We start from the raw sequence: 15,990 nt of genomic DNA, 5'->3' as shown, positions 1-15,990 counted from the left end.
CATACAAGTACATACATGAAATTTGACCTCTGCGTTTAACCCATCCTCAGAATTTAGGAGAAAAGGGGTTAATGACGGTTTTGAATCCTCAAGTTTATTATCCTAAGAAGTTTTCATGAGCTGCTGCCTGGTTTCAAGTTAATTAATTCAAATATTGTAAAAGAAGATTCCACTATTTTGTGTGTGTGTGCGTGTTTTGCAGGTAAACTGCTGCAGGTGAACACAGGAGCCAAAGAGCAACTTTTCTTTGAAGCCCCGAGAGGAAGCAGACAAACCATCAGAAACTCTGAGGTGTGTGTGTGTCAGAGAGAGAGTGTGTGTGTGTTGGCTCAGAGGTCTATTTAGAGTTAAGATCTTAAGTTAACGATATTCAAGCAAAGCTTTTCCTGAATAAGTCTGCAGGACATCCCAGTTAGTTTGATATGTAAGATGAATGCTGGGAGAAAAAAAATAAAATATATATATATATATATAAAATTTGCCTGCCAACTAAACATAATGTACCAACAAAACATTGTCATGCTTTTTTCAGAATTATGTTCTGGATTACTTATCTAAGTATTTATCTATAGAGTTTATTTTAATCTCATTGTTGTGTGATTGTGTGTATCATGTTTCTGTGCGTGTGTAGCTGGAGCGAGTCGAGTGGTCCAGCTGGACGTCTGTTCTGGGTTCCAGCTGTGACGGCATCTGGCCGACGCACAGCGACATCACCGACATCAACGCCGCGTCGCTCACCAGAGATAGAACGCTGCTCGCCACCGGAGACGACTTTGGCTTCCTCAAACTGTTCGGATACCCCGTTAGAGTACGGAGTCACTGGTTTCACTTCACGTGAACATTTACATCAGATAAACATGAGATATACATGAGATAAACATGAGATAAACATGAGATAAACATCAGATATACATGAGATAAACATCAGATAAACATTTTCCTTCTTGACAGAAAATTCCTTCTCTTTTCATTGACTTGTTATTTCAGTATTTTCTCCCTTTTTGCTTTCCTCATTTCTTTCGGTCCATCTTTTTCTTCTTTCTTTCTTTCTTTTTGCTTCTTGATTGAAAGAAATCTCTTTATTTTTCCTTTCCTTTATTATTTCCTACCTTATTGCTTTTCTTCTGTCTTTAGTTGTTTCTTTCTTTACTGTATTTCTCCAGCTGATCAGAACTTTAAAAAGTACTTTTACAGTTTATACCTGGATAATGATACATCTTGAGTAAAGTTTGAATATTTTTTTGTTTTTATTGTCATCAGTATTTCTGTTCTCCTCCCTCCAGGGTCAGTACGCTCGTTTTAAGCGTTACGTGGGCCACAGCGCTCAGGTGACAAACGTCCGCTGGGCTCAGGACGACTCCGCCCTGCTGACGGTGGGCGGAGCCGACACCGCCCTGATGATCTGGGCGAGGGAGCGAGGAGGAGGGCTCAGCGCAGAGGGGGAGGGGCCTTTGAGTTGCGATAACCGACCCACCGTTGACAGCGAGGAGTCGGACGACGACATCGAAGAGGACGGAGGTGGGTGTGTCTGGAATTTTGTCCACTGTCTGCCTCTGTAGCATAGAGAGGTAAAGCAGTGTGTGTAGTGGTAGTTCCATTAGCTGTTAACCAAACACAAAAATGGCAGAATAAAACAGGCAATGAAAGGCGTGAGTCACCGCAACCAAGATAAGTCCTTGAACATGCAGCCATAACAGGGCACCCAAAAATATTATGCAGTTTGCTGCAGCAGAATGCCGGATTAGCCGTGGACAGACACAGAGGCGCACACTCACTCTCTCACAGGCACACATGCGCCAGACTGAGCAGATTGTTCTCCCAGCGGAGATGATAATAAACAAGTATTGATGATAATTATAATAATCCAACTTGAGCACAAAGCTTTGAGCAACAAAACTATGTTTTCTGAGTATGTGTGTGTTGTTTTTTTGCGAAGGCTACGACAGTGACGTTGCCCGAGAGAAGACGGTGGATTACACCACTAAGATGTACGCCGTCAGCATCAGAGAGATGAGAGGAACAAAACCACACCACCAGCTGAAGGAGGTGTCTGCTGAGGAGAGGTATACACACAGACAAACACACACACACACACACACACACACACACACACACACACACACACACACACACACACACACACACACACACACACACACACACACACAGACAAAAGTGAAAGGACTTAAATTAATCGATCTATTAAAACCACATTTCTATTAGACAAGTATTGTGGGAAGAAGTACTCAGATCTTGTATTTGGGTAAAAATACCAAGTACACAGGGTAGAAATACTCTTCTCTGTTTGTCAAACTTGTTTATAGCAGTATTACTTTGCCTGGTGCAGTTTAAGTTTTAAAATACTCCATTTATATTTAAAAGCTTTGGAAACAGTTTGTATTCTGCTGTTGTTGACATTCAGCGTGATGTCCCTTTAATTTAAGCTTTTTAACTTTACAACACTGAGACTGTGTACGAGCTGAAATTTTCAGAAAAACTTTTATGAACTATTCGTCCATTCATGTTATCCTTGGTGTGTGTCATCAGTGGTCCCTGTGTGTGTGTGTGTTTGTGTGTGTGTATAGATGCTAACCCCTACAAAGTTGTATTTGTGTGTGTGTTTGTTTAGATTTTGCATCTCAAGCATGCACAGCTTCTGCATGATTGATTAGTGTTTTTTGTCCCTTGATGAAACAAACGTTGTGGCTCAGTTTGTCTTTGTGTTTTCACATTGCACTTGCTAACACTTTATTATAATTGTAGTGTTTTCACTGAGTTTCTGTCTTTTAAAACACTCAACAACAAAGGGCACCTTGAAGGTACGAATTTGTTCTGCAGAGCACAATTGACAAACATATAAATACTGACGTCTAATCGTGCAAAACAAGATTAACGGCCTATTTCTGAAACAAATTTTAAAGGGAAAAAAATGGATCACCAATTCCTAAATACAAACTAAATGCACTACGTCCATGTTGCGGTAGTGACTTTAAAGCTCTCCCAGAAAGAGCGCCTTAATACCAAGATGTGCTTTTGTATAAAAAGGAAGGAGATTCTAATTGTTTTTGTGAATTTGCAGCAGTACAGACACAAAAGTGAGCCTTTTCCACTTCAGGAACTTAAGGACCTGTAATTTCAGGTGCATTCAACAGCTGGTTTGCATCTTGCATATGTGTGGCATCAATAACGCTGGATGTGTTTAATCCTGTCACATACAGGTCTGACTCAGAATACCCCCTCATAATCTGTGTGAAATATAAGTGTTTGCACAGTGTTGAGGGGGAATGCCGAAAGTTAAATTACATTTCCAATCATGTGATAGTTTTAGTAGTGAGCTATTTTTGTACATGGCAGCGCGAACAAATGCAGCATCCATATTTTTTTCTCTTCAAGCAAAGGAAAATCTCATAAAGGTCCGTTGTTTTTACCTGTTACTTCTTTGTCTTCTAATTCAGGAGACATTTTTGCGGGACCGGCAGTTTATTTAAGAATACTGATGTCTTAAAGTCATCACATGTAATCGTAGAAGAACTTCCATTAGCAATACTTTCATCATAGTAGAGGAGTACTACTCTCTGGAACACTTTTCAGTGACGTACATCCAGAACATCATAATTTGTAGTTCAGGTTAACTTCCTGTGGTGGAACAGCCTAAAGGTGTCTAAGTACATAAAGTACCCTGATGTGTTTTTAACAGAAATACTCTTGTTTTTGTCCCTTTGTGGTACCCTTACTTCCTGAGTGTTGCTCTCCGGCTTTTGTTTGTAGAAACTTTTAATACCTGTGTTGTGTTTTAACTTGCATTCCCCTGGAGGCAGGGCATTGTCAAGTAAGTATGAAAATTACTATGTAAATGATTTTTCAGATATGCTAAATGTCAAAATGATAGGCTTGAACAAATAGAAGTAGAAATAGAAGATAAGAACTTGGATTTTCGTCATCCAAAATCCTGATTTAATGATCTTCCTGCATTCTCTGCCCTTCATTTTATTCCAGTATGAAATGAATGAGGATTAGGTTTATTAACGACGCCAAAATCAGCTGGTTCCTTTGGCCTTCGATCAACTTAAATAAATAGATAAAAATGAAACAAAGCACTTTACACGGTAAATAAAACTCAAACAATAAAGCAACAGGTTTGGCTTCAGTGATGGCAAATAAAGCATCAGTAAACGTCTAGAAAAAGTAAAGAAACTTAAGTTTAAAGTTGTTGATATTTTTAAAGGAACAGTGTGTGAGATTTAGTGGCATCTAGTGGTGAGGTTGCAGATTGCAAGCAGCAATATCATCCTCCACTCACCCCTGCATTTCCAAGCGTGTCCGAGAACTACGGTGGCCCTGTGGTGATGATAGATGTTTTTAGGAATTTTACTACTGCAAGGAGCTACTCTTATCAATGCTCTGTTCTTTTTCTTGACTTAATGATTGCTTTGAAAAACATAAAGTATTTTTATAAAATTTTCTTCACGATCAAAGTAATTCAGCTCGTCCACAACTAACTAATAGAACCTGTCAACATTATACTTCCTGAAGTGAAGCATTATGGGAACAGTGGTTCCTAAGCTTAGAGCATGGTATGGTATGGTATGGTTGTCTGAAGGGGGGCTTCTTAGAGCTACTGTGCATGTCAGCATGTTAACACAGTCAGCACGATAGCCCGACAGCCTGAAAACAAAAGCAAGGACGATTAGCATGGTAGTATTTTTGTTAGCATGTAGCTAAAGCACACAGCTAGTCACATTATAGTTTATCTGAGGCATGAGGCCTTTAGGTGTGTTTGAGTTAGTGTGTTGTTGTGTTTGTATATGAAGAGGTGTGTGTGTGTGAGTGTGTGTGCGTGTGTGTGTGTGTTTTCTAAAGCTCTGTACCTTGGTTCTATCCCTCTGCTGTCCAGGGGATCCAGGTAACACCTGTCCACCTGTTACTGTTGTAATGCCTCTTCATTATGTGTGCGCGCGCGTGTGTGTGTGTGCGTGTTGGCATTAACTCAAACTGTCTGGATTTATAATCTCAGAATCTCACATTTTAGTGTTATAATCTCATTACTACTTGTGTCCAACTTTTAGTTTGCTTCCTACTACTACTTACGAGTTATTAAGTACTCATTATTCATATCACGAGTAGGTTTTGTGACAGAAAGATCACAGGAAGATGAACCCATCTGTCTGTGGCCGACTTGACCGTCTGTCCTGTCTCATGTCTGTCCTGTCTGTCTTCAGACTGAACATGCCGTCTCACTGACTGTTCCTCCGCCCGTCTTTGATGGAGGTTGATTGATTAGTGGATTAATAGTCTGATTGATCCTCCAGGCCTCCGGTGAGTCGAGCGGCGCCGCAGCCTGAGAAACTCCAGAAGAACAACATCTCCAAGAAGAAGAGGCTGGTGGAGGTCTGTCTGTCTCACTACCTGTCTCTCTCTCTCTCAGTCTGTCTGCCCTCTTGTTCACGTCTCCTCCTTTCTCTTGTAGGACATGGTTTTGGATCACGTGTTTGGTTTTCGGGGCTACGATTGTCGCAACAACTTGCACTACCTCAACGACGGCACCGACATCGTGTACCACACTGCTACCACCGCCATCGTCCACAGTCTCTCCACTGGTAACCACGGCAACGCAGTCATAAAACCACACTTTTGACCTTATGTGATTGATCGAGTTATTTTGTTTGTTATGTCTCCTCTTATGTCTATTGATTTCCATCCTCCTGTACCAGTGTATCCTTTTCAGTTAACTGAGCCCATGACATACTTAATGTTTGTGAACACGTCCAAAAATTATGAGAAGGTCATGCAGATGAGGAAGAAGTACTCAGATCTTATCTTTAAAGGACCAGTGTGTTGGATTTAGGGGGATCTATTTACAGAAATTAAATATAATATCCATAACTATGTTTTAATCAGTGTATAATTACCTGAAATAAAAAAATACTTTGTGTTTTGGTAGCTCAGAATGAACTCGTCCTATTTACATAGTGAGCAGCTCCTCTTCACGGAGTCAGCCATGTTGCACCGCCATGTTTCTAATGCAACGGACAAACCAAACACTTTTTTTGCACTTCTTTGTTACCTGTATTCCGCTGTAGTTCTCCGACACGGTTGTGAAACTGTGGTAACTGGAGCTGCAGAGTGTAAACCTGTTTTACCGCCAGCCGCAGTCTGACTTCTGTTTCTCCTAAAGTAGTGGTATTAAGGGAAGCCTCAGAGCGAGGCGAATGGTTCTACCGCTGTTTTGCACTTGGAAAGTCATGTTACCGTTGTCATGAAAAAGAAGGATTGAGTAAATTGGTCGCAATCTGCAAACAAACCAATTGATGCCATTTCGGAAATATTATTGGATTATAGTTATGATGCATTACTTCATACTTCATGTACTGCCAGGTAGCTTAAGCCATAATGAAACATAATTTGTTTATTTACATTTTTTATTAAATCCTCTCAACATTAAAAAGTAGTTAAGAGATTCAGTAGTTGACGGAGTTGCTGCTGCTGGGAATCGGATCTGCGACCTTTGAGATCATAGTGATATGTTCATGTGACTTCTTGTGCTGCAGGAACCCAGAGTTTCTACCTGGAACACACTGATGACATCCTCTCTCTGACCGCCAATCAGCACCCGAAATACAAAAATGTCATCGCCACCGGACAGATCGGTACACTGAGAGTGTGTGTGTGTGTGTGTGTGTGTGTGTGTGTGTGTGTGTGTGTGTGTGTGTGTGTGTGTGTGTGTGTGTGTGTGTGTGTGTGTGTGTGTGTTTCTGCATGTTTCTCTGTTTCTCTACTAACTCATCTGAGCTCAATGAGTCCTGCTTTTCTCTCCTCTGTTTCATGTTTGACCTGCTTGCTTTACTTGTTTTCCACTGAATGAATAGAAACTAATAACACTGAACACTGAGGAAGATTTGTCTTTAAAAGGAAATCAGCAGAAAATGAAAGTTAATTTGAAAAAGGAGAATATTTTTGCAGAAAGGAGCGTAGAGAGCAGGAGAGGGGCTTTCATTAAGTTTGGCCTTATTGTGTAAAAGTTCAGTTGTCAGCTAATTCCACAGTGAAAAAAATACTCTGTAACAAGTAAAGTACCTGCATTTAAATGTTACTTCAGTAAAAGTATGTACTTAAAGTATTGAAAGTGTAAAAATATCCCCTGTGACCAATATTCTAATTAATGTTATATCATTAGATTATTATAACTCATGTATTAATTTTAAACCAAGATTTTCCTGTTGTAGACGGTTTAGGGGGAACTCATTTCAAACTTAATAATTATTATTTAAATTATGTATAAATCTGCTGATTATTTTAACATTGATTTAAGCAGCAAGACTCACTCATTCATATCTCTCTTTACTGTCACAGCTGAGCCTCTTTGAAACAACTCACCTCAGGTTTTTACCTGTTTTATTTGTTTTGTTTTGTTTTTTTCCGTGTGTGTGTGTTTTGGCTGGCCTCATTTGTTGCCGTCTCTCTCACAACACCTCAGGTGACGTCAGTGAACTGCCAGGTAAAAACCAAACCAAACCGCCCCCCAAACACCCTGACACCCAGAGACCAGCGGCAGAGTTTTAGCAGTTACTTCAGGATTTCTCTCCTTGCAGACAGATTTTGGTTTCAGTTCAGGTTGATTAAAATCAACAAGCAGTGACCTGAAACACCATCAGCATGCTCATTTATTCTTTTATCAGAGTATTAAATATATATTTGAGAGACGCAGAAATTCATCCTAATTGTTCTACATTCGAGTTTTCACACAGCAGACTTTCCCATGCCAAGTTGAGAAACCACAGGGAACATAAAACATTTAAAGAATCAGTTTCTCCTGGTGCTCGTATCAGAATTATCTGTAGGGGAAGTTTACTATTGTACGTCACTGTTAATAAGTTTGAAATCAGCTGTTATAATGATAATTTTGTGTTTCTTTAAATCTTATCTATTAGAAATAAAAAATAAAAAACAGTATATTCCAGACACCAAATGTGTTATTTTCCTTTAAAATAGTTTTGGTCAAAAAAGAAGAAATATTAAATGATTCAAACTTCCATTTAGTTTATGTCTCCATAGTGTTGCATGACAGTGAAAAACACTGTTTGATTTACGAATTTGAATTTGTTTTCAGTCCCAAAAAGCGGAAGTGACTCTTGATCATTATTGAACCACAAAGGTGCATTTGGGCTCCAAATATTTGGGAAGCTGTTTTTTGGTCCCTAGTGGGCAGTTTGAGTAGGTTTAAACTGTGATTAGACACTTAGATTGGTGGAAGACAAGAGAAGTGATATACAAATGTTAAAACCCATTTACCATTCAGCAGATATTCCCTGATCCAGTTCCATTAGCTTTAACCCTACACTAGCCTATTTTGATGCTAAACTTCCAGTTTCTTTTCTATTGTCAACATCTTTTTTAACCATTGCACAGTTTTTTTTCTGTTCTCCTTTTACATAACAAACCCTTCATTCAAAATAACATATTTGTAAAGAGGACTTCTACAACCTAAAAACATGGAGGACCCTCCATATACTGTATGTAGTCTTCTCAGCCAAATCAAGCTTTGTGGCAGGAGATTACAAACATTTTCAACAGTGGTGTAGGTTTTTGTTTAAAAGAAGGATGTTACATACTCATACTTTTTCATTAATAATGAAAGAGGAAACTATTTTCTTTTTTAAGATTATTTTAGGGTTTATTTGATAGTGCAGCTTCACAGCACCTGTGTTTGCTTATTGTTTGTCCTCTTGTGGTTAGCTTTTAGTCTCTGGAATGAAATCAACTGAAGCCAACAGGAAAACATGATATTGATCCAAACACTGATTTGTTGATGATACCAGTGAAATGTTTTCACAGTGAAGCACTGATGTTGGTCTGGTTCTCAGGGTGTTTGTAGGCTACATTGATCCCTCTCGCTGCTCTGTTTCTGTGACACTATATTAATACTGTGACATGATAAAACCTGACTCTGTTCTCTCTCTTCTGTCCTCGTGTCTCTTGATCGTTACGTAGGCACCACTCCTTCCATCCATGTGTGGGATGCGATGAGTAAACAGACTCTGTCCATCCTCCGCTGTCCTCACACTAAAGGCGTCGGCTACGTTAACTTCAGCGCCACAGGGAAGCTGCTGCTGTCTGTTGGAGTGGAACCTGAACACACCATCACTGTGTGGCGCTGGCAGGAAGGTCAGACTGGTCTAACCACTAAACCATTGAAATACACACACAGTCAGTGGTGGAGTAAAAGTAAAAGTCCATGTTTTGAAAATGTTCCAAATCTGGAACTATGAAATGTTTTAACATGAAAAATGACTCCAACCATAAATATATTTTCCAATACATTTTATTTCAATTAACTTATTGGTTAATGGACTAATAGTTTTAGCTGTACTTGTATAAACTGTTGGGGTGTTTCATTTATAAAGCATAATTAATAAAATCCTCATATGTTTTATGTGGGAAATTGTTAATTTGTAAAGTAACTAAAGCTGTCAGATAAATATAGTTTAAAAGAAGAAGAAGAAAGTGTCATTAAAGGAAAAAAAAAGTACAAGTACCTCACATTTGTACTTTAGGGCAGTACTTGAGTGCATGTACTTAGTGACAATACATACAGTAATACTGAAATTGTTGAATTTTTGTTCATATATGCGGTTTAATTTTTTATTAAAAGCTACAATTAATGTGTTGGTCTATGCAAAACTGGCAAAAGTATTATAATATTACCATAAGACATTTTTGCTTATGTGGTTAAACTGACTAAGGTTAAAAGTATGTTTTTTTTTGTGTGTCAAAGAAAGAACAGATGACAAGATGTGGGTGTTTACATGATGTAAGAAGAGTAATTAAAATACATTTAAAATAACTCCACTTCAGGGTCCAAGGTGTGCAGTAGAGCCGGACACCCGGACCGGATCTTCGTGGTGGAGTTTCGGCCGGACTCGGACTCCCAGTTTGTGTCGGTGGGAATTAAACATGTAAAGTTCTGGACGCTGGCCGGCGGCGCTCTGATGTACAAGAAGGGCGTGGTGGGGACGGTGGAGGACGGCAGGATGCAGACGATGCTGTCTGTCGCCTTCGGGGCTGTGAGTCACCTGCAGGATTATTATTGTTGTTATTTGTAGAATCTCTGCTCACATCACCTGAAACGGGACCCAAATGCTTTGAGAAATCCTTGAAAGCTTTGACTGTTACCATGGTAATCAACTTCCAAACAGTATTCAAATGTGTCAGGTTTTTTAAGGCCCAAGCACAGACCAGTGGTCAGTTAGGACCCTGCTTTTCCACCTTTATCAAGCTGGAACAGTAAACAAATATGCTATAACATCGGTGTTCATTCAGACAGAGGTCTGTAGGTTTACACAAAGGTCAGATATTAGACCGGGCCGAAAAGACACCGATGCTTCTGAGACAAACAACCCGCTCAGGTGGCGGAAATCAAAAGAAAGTGTGAGGAAATAGGGTGTGCTGTACCGAATACCTTGAAGTTTCTTAACGTTGATGAACGATAACAAATTATTATTATTACCAACTTACATTAACATTAAATTCAGCCTTTTCTTCCCCTCGCTCTCTCAAACACAAAGCAAACAAAGCAGTGCTCCTTACCTCTGTACTTCACTTCTAAGTCCAAAACTATATATATTTATTATATTTATATTTATATATATTATATAATATTTATATTTATATATATATGCAATATCAATATTGATAAAATTAAGGTATTGAGTCTTTGTCTATAAGAATTACTACTATTTTAATCATATGGAAATCTGATTATTTATTAGGTGTTACAGAGTTCAGCTCTATAACCAGTGACATTTTGCAGAATAACTTGACGTTCACTGGAGCCATTAACGGGGACGTGTACGTGTGGCGGGATCACTACCTGCTGAGGGTGGTGGCGAAGGCTCACACCGGGCCGGTCTTCACCATGTACACCACGCTGAGAGACGGACTCATCGTCACCGGCGGCAAGGAGAGGCCGTGAGTAACACAACAACAGATTATTACTAATGAACAGATGTCATTTTACTTCATCGAAAAACCTGTCAAACAGCAGCTTCCACTGCAACTATTTTCTATTATATTTAAACACTTTTGCTTGTATAATAAAACACTAAGTCACAGTTTGAATCTCTCTACATGAGACTAGGGAGGAGCATTGAATTCAACAAAAACAAACCTGGAATTATGAATTACTTTCTTATAATTGGGATAAAAGGTTCAGGTTGTTATCAATCATCTCTGTTTAAGAAGACATGATGACGTTGATTGATTTGTTCGAGACACAAATTGAAATGAGTTTATGGATGTACCATGGAAACTTGTGTAGATGTGGCGTTCGTTAGCTCCCATAGACCTCGCTAGATTTGTGACAAAAATACACTCATCAACACTGTACATATCTACACCATATTTAGTCTTTGGGCACGTATAGACGAAAGTGGTCCCATGTGCCCAAAGACTAAATACAATATGATGAAATGATATTGCTGTATGTGTGTGTGTGTGTATGTGTGTGTGTGTGTGTGTGTGTGTGTGTGTGTGTGTGTGTGTGTGTGTGTGTGTGTGTCAGGACTAAGGAGGGCGGTGCGGTGAAGCTCTGGGATCAGGAGATGAAACGTTGTCGAGCCTTCCAGCTGGAGACGGGGCAGCAGGTGGAGTGTGTCCGATCCGTCTGCAGAGGCAAAGTGAGAAGTTTTGATTTTGATCTCCACCCCTCAGTTGTTGTCCCTCCATCAGGACAGATCTTACTCTTCGTCTTCATCTTCCTCAGGGTAAGATCCTGGTGGGGACGAAGGACGGTGAGATCATCGAGGTCGGGGAGAAGAACGCAGCGTCCAACTTGCTGCTGGACAGTCACGCTCGGGGAGGCATCTGGGGTCTGACTGCTCATCCTACGAAAGAGCTCTGCATCACCGCCAGTGACGACGCCACCATCCGACTGTGGGACCTCACTGACAAGGTACACACACACACACACACACACACACACACACACACACACACACACACACACACACACACACACACACACACACACACATAACGCCACCATCTAACTGGTAAAAGATACTTTATAATAATGAATCCATAACAAAGGATAATATGAATAAACAAAGACTTTAAACAATGCAGATTTTCTTTTCAAGGCACTGCAGCCTCTTGACAAAGCTCCGCCTATCAAATAAAGAGAAGCCTAGAACAAGCAGGTATCAAAGTCATCCTACTGACGCTGGATTGCTTTTCAGTGGTTGCACAATAATTAGCAATATATACGAAACATAAGCCGGGTGAACAGGCTGAGACTGGGTGGGTATTGTGTTTTTGATATCCTTTGAGCTCTTTGCAGGCACCCCTTGTCACCAATATAACTGATGCTCTGTAGATGGGGGACAAAAATGTTCTGGGCGGTTTAAATCACCCCTCTGTAGAGCTCTCCTGTCCTGGTCACTGCACATCCCGATGCTATCGATGTGACAAAGTCCACAGACAGAAATATAAAAAACTGGTGACTCAAAAGGTTTAAAAAATCACACAGTCACTGTCACGGGACATAATAATATCCTTCCTCTAAACTCTCCAGAGGGATATTTATTTATAAAAAGAGATCAATGTTCTTTTGATTCTAGTATATTAAAGTAGTTCTTGTTTCTTTTTCTCTCTCTTTTTGTAGAAATTGTTGAACAAGGTGTGTGTCGGCCACGCGGCTCGGTGTGTGAGCTACAGTGCGGACGGAGAGATGCTGGCTGTGGGGATGAAGAACGGCGAGTTCCTCCTCCTCCTCGCCAACTCGCTGAAGATGTGGGCGAAGAAACGAGATCGAAGTGTTGCCATCCAGGACATCCGGTAGGAGAGATAGTGGAGTTTGGTTTATGTTTATTGCAATTAAAAATAAACCAGAGGTAGATGAAGTATTCAAATCATTTCCTTAAGTAAAGTACTAATACCACACTGTGAAAAAAAAAAAAAAGTCAACTTTGACTGTTATACTATTATATTATTATATCATTAGATTATTATTACTCATTCATTAATTTAAAAATAGTATTTAACTGCTGTGATTGGTTGAGGTTGATCTCATTTTAAACTATTAACTAATTATGATTTTCATTATGGATTAAATTGCTGATCATTTTCTCCATTAATCGATTGTTTGGTTTGTAAAAATAGTGAGAAATGCCGTCGCTATTCCCCAGAGCCCAAAGTGACATAATGTTTGTTTTGTCAAGTCTAACAGCCCAAAGCTCAACATTAGTACAATAACCTTACAATCATTAACATTATTAAAAGGAAAAGCATCAACATTACAAACTTGTGAAGCAGAACCATGAAATTAGACTCTAATAAACTCTTCATATTTTTTTTTCTTTCATATTCTTTAATCTTTATTTGTAAAATAAAGCTTTTAGATAAATGTAGTGGACTAGAGGCAGAAAGAAGCATGAGGAAAAAACGTAAAGTATAAGTACCTCAAATTTGTACTTGGTTAATGGACTTCTACTTGTATACTTGTACTGTACTAGTGTACATTTTAAATGCCACTACTGAAATACAAAAAAAAATACTACAACCAAGAACTGAGAAACTAAATTCCAAGTGGCATGAAACCAAAAGGATTTTTACAACACTGAACATTTAGAAAACAAACAACAAAATATATATGTAAAAATATATTCTTTATATTAAGCTGAGTGTGAGAATTAAGGATATAAGGGGCATGTTAATGGAGTAGTGCTGTATCTTCTGTTTGAGTGAACTGTGTGTGTGTGTGTGTGTGTGTGTGTGTGTGTGTGTGTGTGTGTGTGTGTGTGTGTGTGTGTGTGTGTGTGTGTGTGTGTGTGTGTGTGTGTGTGTGTGTGTGTGTGTGTGTGTGTGCAGATTCAGTCCGGACCGGCGGCTGTTGGCGGTCGGTTCTGTGGAGAACACGGTGGATATCTACGATGTGAGCGGAGGACCGACTCTGAGCCGCCTGGTTTACTGCAGCGACATCCCTGCTTTCATCCTGCAGCTGGACTTCTCTGCTGACAGCTGCTACATACAGGTATACACACAAACACGTATACATATGATATATGTACAAACACTGTATATAAAGTATATATACAAATATACACAGTATATACTGTAAAAAGTATCTATCTATGACCTAGAAACCTAACATTCTGTGTGTGTGTGTGTGTGTGTGTGTGTGTGTGTGTGTGTGTGTGTGTGTGTGTGTACGTGTGTGTACGTGTGTGTGCATGTGTGTGAAGGTGTCCACAGGAGCTTATAAGCGGCAGGTGTTTGAGGTTCCTTCAGGGAAGTCGGTGGACGACCAGACCATCATCGACAGAATCACCTGGGCAACCTGGACCAGGTTTTTTTTTTGAACATTAAAGTTGTTACAAAAGATATGAATAGGAATAAAAGACATTCACATATATAAACACACTTTACAATATAGTATATAGTATATTACTAGTTTTGAAACAAAACTTGTCTTTTCTCTCCCACAGCATTCTGGGGGATGAAGTTTTGGGGATTTGGCCGCGAAACGCAGACAAAGCTGAAGTGAACTGTGCGTGTGTGTCTCACGCCGGTATGAACGTCGTCACCGGTGACGACTTCGGATTGGTCAAACTGTTCGACTTTCCCTGCACAGAGAAGTTTGTGAGTCACCGACATTCACATTTGAAGTCTCAAAAATGAAGTTACGCAATGGTACAACAAGACTTCTACATTTCCTACCAAATTCTTTACTTTCATTCAATTTTTTGGCGGTAAAAGGATTAAAATACAGGTAAAAAAAAACATAATACCTTTGTTATCCATGTCTTGTGCACAAAAGTTATATATTTTGCACCCAAGTTAAAAGTTAGACAGACCGTCCCCCCAAAAAAGGCTGCAAAAAGGCAGCTGTTTTTATGTTGAACGCTGTGTCCTGTATTATGAAACCACCAAAAGTTACTTTGGACTTATTTTAAGTTATGAATGCAATATATAAAAATACAAAATAAACTGTATTGTTTAGTATATGTTGTATGAGTCTAACAGCCCATAAGGCACTTAGCAAAATGTAAATAAATATAATGTAAGTAATATTATATATACAAAATGCACCTATAAAAAAAAGGCCACCAAAAAGGCAGCCGTATGAGACCAGCAACTTTTATGTTGTATATATATATATATATATATATATATATATATATATATATATATATATATATATATATATATATATATATATATATATATATATATATATATATATATATATATATATATATATATGTTATAGGTGGCTACAATATGTTTTGCTGCTGCCCTCGTCCACAGCAGTACATTGCTTTGGTCCCGTGCTGGTAATTATGTCTGTTTTTTCAAACTGGGGGAGTGCTGACTGTCCCACCTTTCTGTCTGCAGGCCAAACACAAGCGCTACCTCGGCCACTCGGCTCATGTGACCAATATACGCTTCTCCCATGAAGACAAATATGTGATCAGCACAGGAGGAGACGACTGCAGGTAAAACTGATCACTGATTAATAACAGACACCTGTTTCATACTTACAAACATGAAACATTATTTGGGCATGCATGTCTGTCCAGCTTTGCAAACTATTGACTAGTTGGTTTGTGTACAAAACACAGAGCTGGTTCTGTAAGTTCTGTAAAAATATCAAGACGCATATCCTGAATGCACTGTATACATGTCTAACAATGCCCCTAAAACCTGAATAATACCTGCATATCCTACATATCTTAATCTGAAAATGCTCCATTCAGAATAAGACCTGATTCAGAATATCCAAACGGAATATGATGTTAAATGATGGGCAATATCAAATTTGTAATATTGTCATATTCAGAATAGAGTGTGAATGTAAATGTAGTCAGTTCACTTCACACAGCTTGTCTCTTCATGATGCGTCAAATAAATCTTCCTATGAATTAGATCCAATCAGTTAAACTGTGTTAACGTCTCTTTGTGTGTTTCAGTGTGTTTGTGTGGAAATGCCTGTAA

General features: G+C 39.1%; 1 protein-coding gene across 2 annotated transcripts in view; it reads left to right on the top strand.

Annotated features, from left to right (window-relative positions):
* The window catches only part of LOC129092309 (echinoderm microtubule-associated protein-like 6), a 68,421-nt gene extending 52,431 nt beyond the window's left edge, over positions 1–15,990 (top strand). The window contains exons 26-45 of one of the 2 annotated variants that reach the window (XM_054600216.1): positions 203–291; positions 632–808; positions 1,284–1,518; positions 1,937–2,096; positions 3,809–3,829; positions 5,310–5,388; positions 5,468–5,597; positions 6,549–6,647; positions 7,475–7,495; positions 8,989–9,162; positions 9,853–10,061; positions 10,808–10,965; positions 11,558–11,672; positions 11,759–11,947; positions 12,659–12,831; positions 13,864–14,026; positions 14,238–14,341; positions 14,481–14,634; positions 15,391–15,491; positions 15,966–15,990. In XM_054600216.1, coding sequence (XP_054456191.1) covers positions 203–291; positions 632–808; positions 1,284–1,518; positions 1,937–2,096; positions 3,809–3,829; positions 5,310–5,388; positions 5,468–5,597; positions 6,549–6,647; positions 7,475–7,495; positions 8,989–9,162; positions 9,853–10,061; positions 10,808–10,965; positions 11,558–11,672; positions 11,759–11,947; positions 12,659–12,831; positions 13,864–14,026; positions 14,238–14,341; positions 14,481–14,634; positions 15,391–15,491; positions 15,966–15,990 — 2,576 coding nt within the window. The remainder of the gene's footprint in view (positions 1–202; positions 292–631; positions 809–1,283; positions 1,519–1,936; positions 2,097–3,808; positions 3,830–5,309; positions 5,389–5,467; positions 5,598–6,548; positions 6,648–7,474; positions 7,496–8,988; positions 9,163–9,852; positions 10,062–10,807; positions 10,966–11,557; positions 11,673–11,758; positions 11,948–12,658; positions 12,832–13,863; positions 14,027–14,237; positions 14,342–14,480; positions 14,635–15,390; positions 15,492–15,965) is intronic. The other variant, XM_054600217.1, reaches the window with a different exon arrangement.

Source organism: Anoplopoma fimbria, chromosome 6, assembly GCF_027596085.1.
Source record: "Anoplopoma fimbria isolate UVic2021 breed Golden Eagle Sablefish chromosome 6, Afim_UVic_2022, whole genome shotgun sequence".
Taxonomy (NCBI): Eukaryota; Metazoa; Chordata; class Actinopteri; order Perciformes; family Anoplopomatidae; genus Anoplopoma; species Anoplopoma fimbria.
Note: the sequence above shows the minus strand (reverse complement) of the source record. Positions and strands in the feature narration are given on the sequence as shown.